The sequence below is a fragment of the Magnolia sinica genome, chromosome 5 (assembly GCF_029962835.1).
Source record: "Magnolia sinica isolate HGM2019 chromosome 5, MsV1, whole genome shotgun sequence".
NCBI lineage: Eukaryota > Viridiplantae > Streptophyta > Magnoliopsida > Magnoliales > Magnoliaceae > Magnolia > Magnolia sinica.
Window position 1 is genome coordinate 30,540,608 of NC_080577.1, and position 2,014 is coordinate 30,542,621.

Sequence of the window (2,014 nt, forward strand, 5' to 3'; positions counted from 1 at the left end):
TTGGTCGGTTGAAATTTCCCCTCAGTCAAGCTTGATTTGATGAATACCTGATCTTCTGATCTTGTCGGAGGCTAAGAGGTGGAAGAATTTAGTGTTTTTGACCCCTTCAATCTGCCAGTTATTGCGAGACTTTTGCTTCCAAAAATTTTTGCTTGTTAGTTCCATTTGGGCTAGCTTAGATTTAGCTCCACAAATGTCTTCTGAACTGATGACCGAGGAGGGGGATTGTGCCATAGCTTCTAGCTGACTTAATTCCTGTTTTGCTGCCTTGATGTTATGGGAGATGTTCCTAAAAACATCACGGTTCTAGATCTTCAGACGCGTATTAACTTTCTTTAGCTTGAGGAGAAGGTTCGTCATGGGTACATCAGACAATGGTAGACTCCAAGCATCTTCAATCACTTGGAAGAAAGAGGCATCAAGAAGCCACATCCTCTGAAAATGGAAGGGCTTCGGGCGCGCAAGATGGGGCCCCGGAAGGAGATGAGCAGAGGGGCATGATCAGAGTTCATCCTAGCCAGATGATGGACTCGGAAACCAGGAAATCTCCTTATTCAGTCCCCATTGCATAAGACTCTATCCAGTCTAGCCCAAACCCTAGCCCGGCCAGCTTGATTGTTACACTAAGTGAACTTGTTGCCTGCAAATCCGGCATCCAGGAGACCAGCCGAATCGACAGCATTTCTGAATTCACTGGAATTGGCCAGGTCGTGATTCCTGCTACCCAGCCTTTCTGAACGGTCGAGCACTGCATTGAAGTCTCCATCGACAACCCAAGGCCCATTAGTCCCTGCTGCCAATGCTATAATGTTATCCCAAAGGAGTCTTCTACTATATCTAGAACATTTAGCATAAACCATGGAAAGCCTGCTGATGGGAGTCTGATCAGCCTGACAAACATCTATCGAGATGATTTGGTTAGACATATTAATGACAAAGACTAAGATAGAATTACTGAAATAAACCCAGATTTTACCCCCCTCGCCAGCATTAGAGAAGGAAGAGTGGAAGCCCAACTTAAGACCTATTCCCACCCTCTTATGCTCACTAGCCATAGGTTCTAGGATGGCAAAAATAGCTGGGTTATAATCCTTGATAAATCTGCAAGCAGTCCGGATTGTGGCCGAGTTGGCCATGCCCCACGCATTCCATATAAGGACTTTATCCATTAGAAACATTACCTGAGGAAGCCGCTATACCCTTCAATCTAGAAAATCTGTCTTTCCAGTAGGCACTATTAGGATGAGGTTCCTTGCTATCATAAGCTTATCAGTCTTCAAGGGCACCCAAGTCCATGGGGGCTTCCTACCAGTCCTAACGGAATTGGTAGGGGAGGGTGGGAGAATTGGACTCTGCTTGGGGACGGGATTCCTTGTCAAAAGGAAAGGAGTTCGTCTCAGCCAAATGCGGTCCATCAGATGCAGCAGGAACGAAAACAGGGCTACCCTTAGACATCCCATAGTTTCCTTGAGTAGTGATCCGACGATTACCTCCATCACTGTGAGATAGACGATAGGAAGATAGATCAATTGAGAGGTCTAATTTCTTATAGACCGAGACGCAGCCGTCAGTAAGCCCAGGGGGAGGCAGCGAAATTCCCTCAGCTTCAGCATGAAGCAAGGGGGTCTGAACAAGGAGTCCGAGGCAGAGGTATCCTGCTCACTATCACTGTCCTCCATAGGACTGATGGGGGAGTTACCTTCTGATCTGGATAACTTGCGGGGATGTATATCAACGAAAGCAACACAATCTCGGGTGCCCAGGTAGCACTTATCAGCCAACCGAAGGGAGGAAAACATTCCTGGAGGGGAAGCTACATACTGATTTGTATTAAAATTGCGCACCTGAATGTTGGGTTGAGGCCCTGCATTGGAGGAAGGGAGATTATCGTTGCCGGGGGGAGTGAACGTTTGCTCCGCTGGATGGGTATCCTTCCTAATGGTAGTGGGAGCAGTGATGTCGGAGTGAAAGATGTCTGCAAGGGAGGTCTGGATGTGAGGTAGTGCAATCTGCA

The 2,014-nt window shown here is 47.3% G+C and overlaps 1 protein-coding gene across 1 annotated transcript; it reads right to left on the reverse strand.

The window, feature by feature from the left end:
• Positions 1 to 623: 623 nt before the first annotated feature.
• Positions 624 to 1,136, reverse strand: LOC131247009 (uncharacterized). The gene has a single exon (XM_058247455.1). It carries the CDS (start codon positions 1,134 to 1,136, stop codon positions 624 to 626), a length of 513 nt encoding a protein of 170 aa, XP_058103438.1.
• Between the last annotated feature and the right edge of the window lie 878 nt (positions 1,137 to 2,014).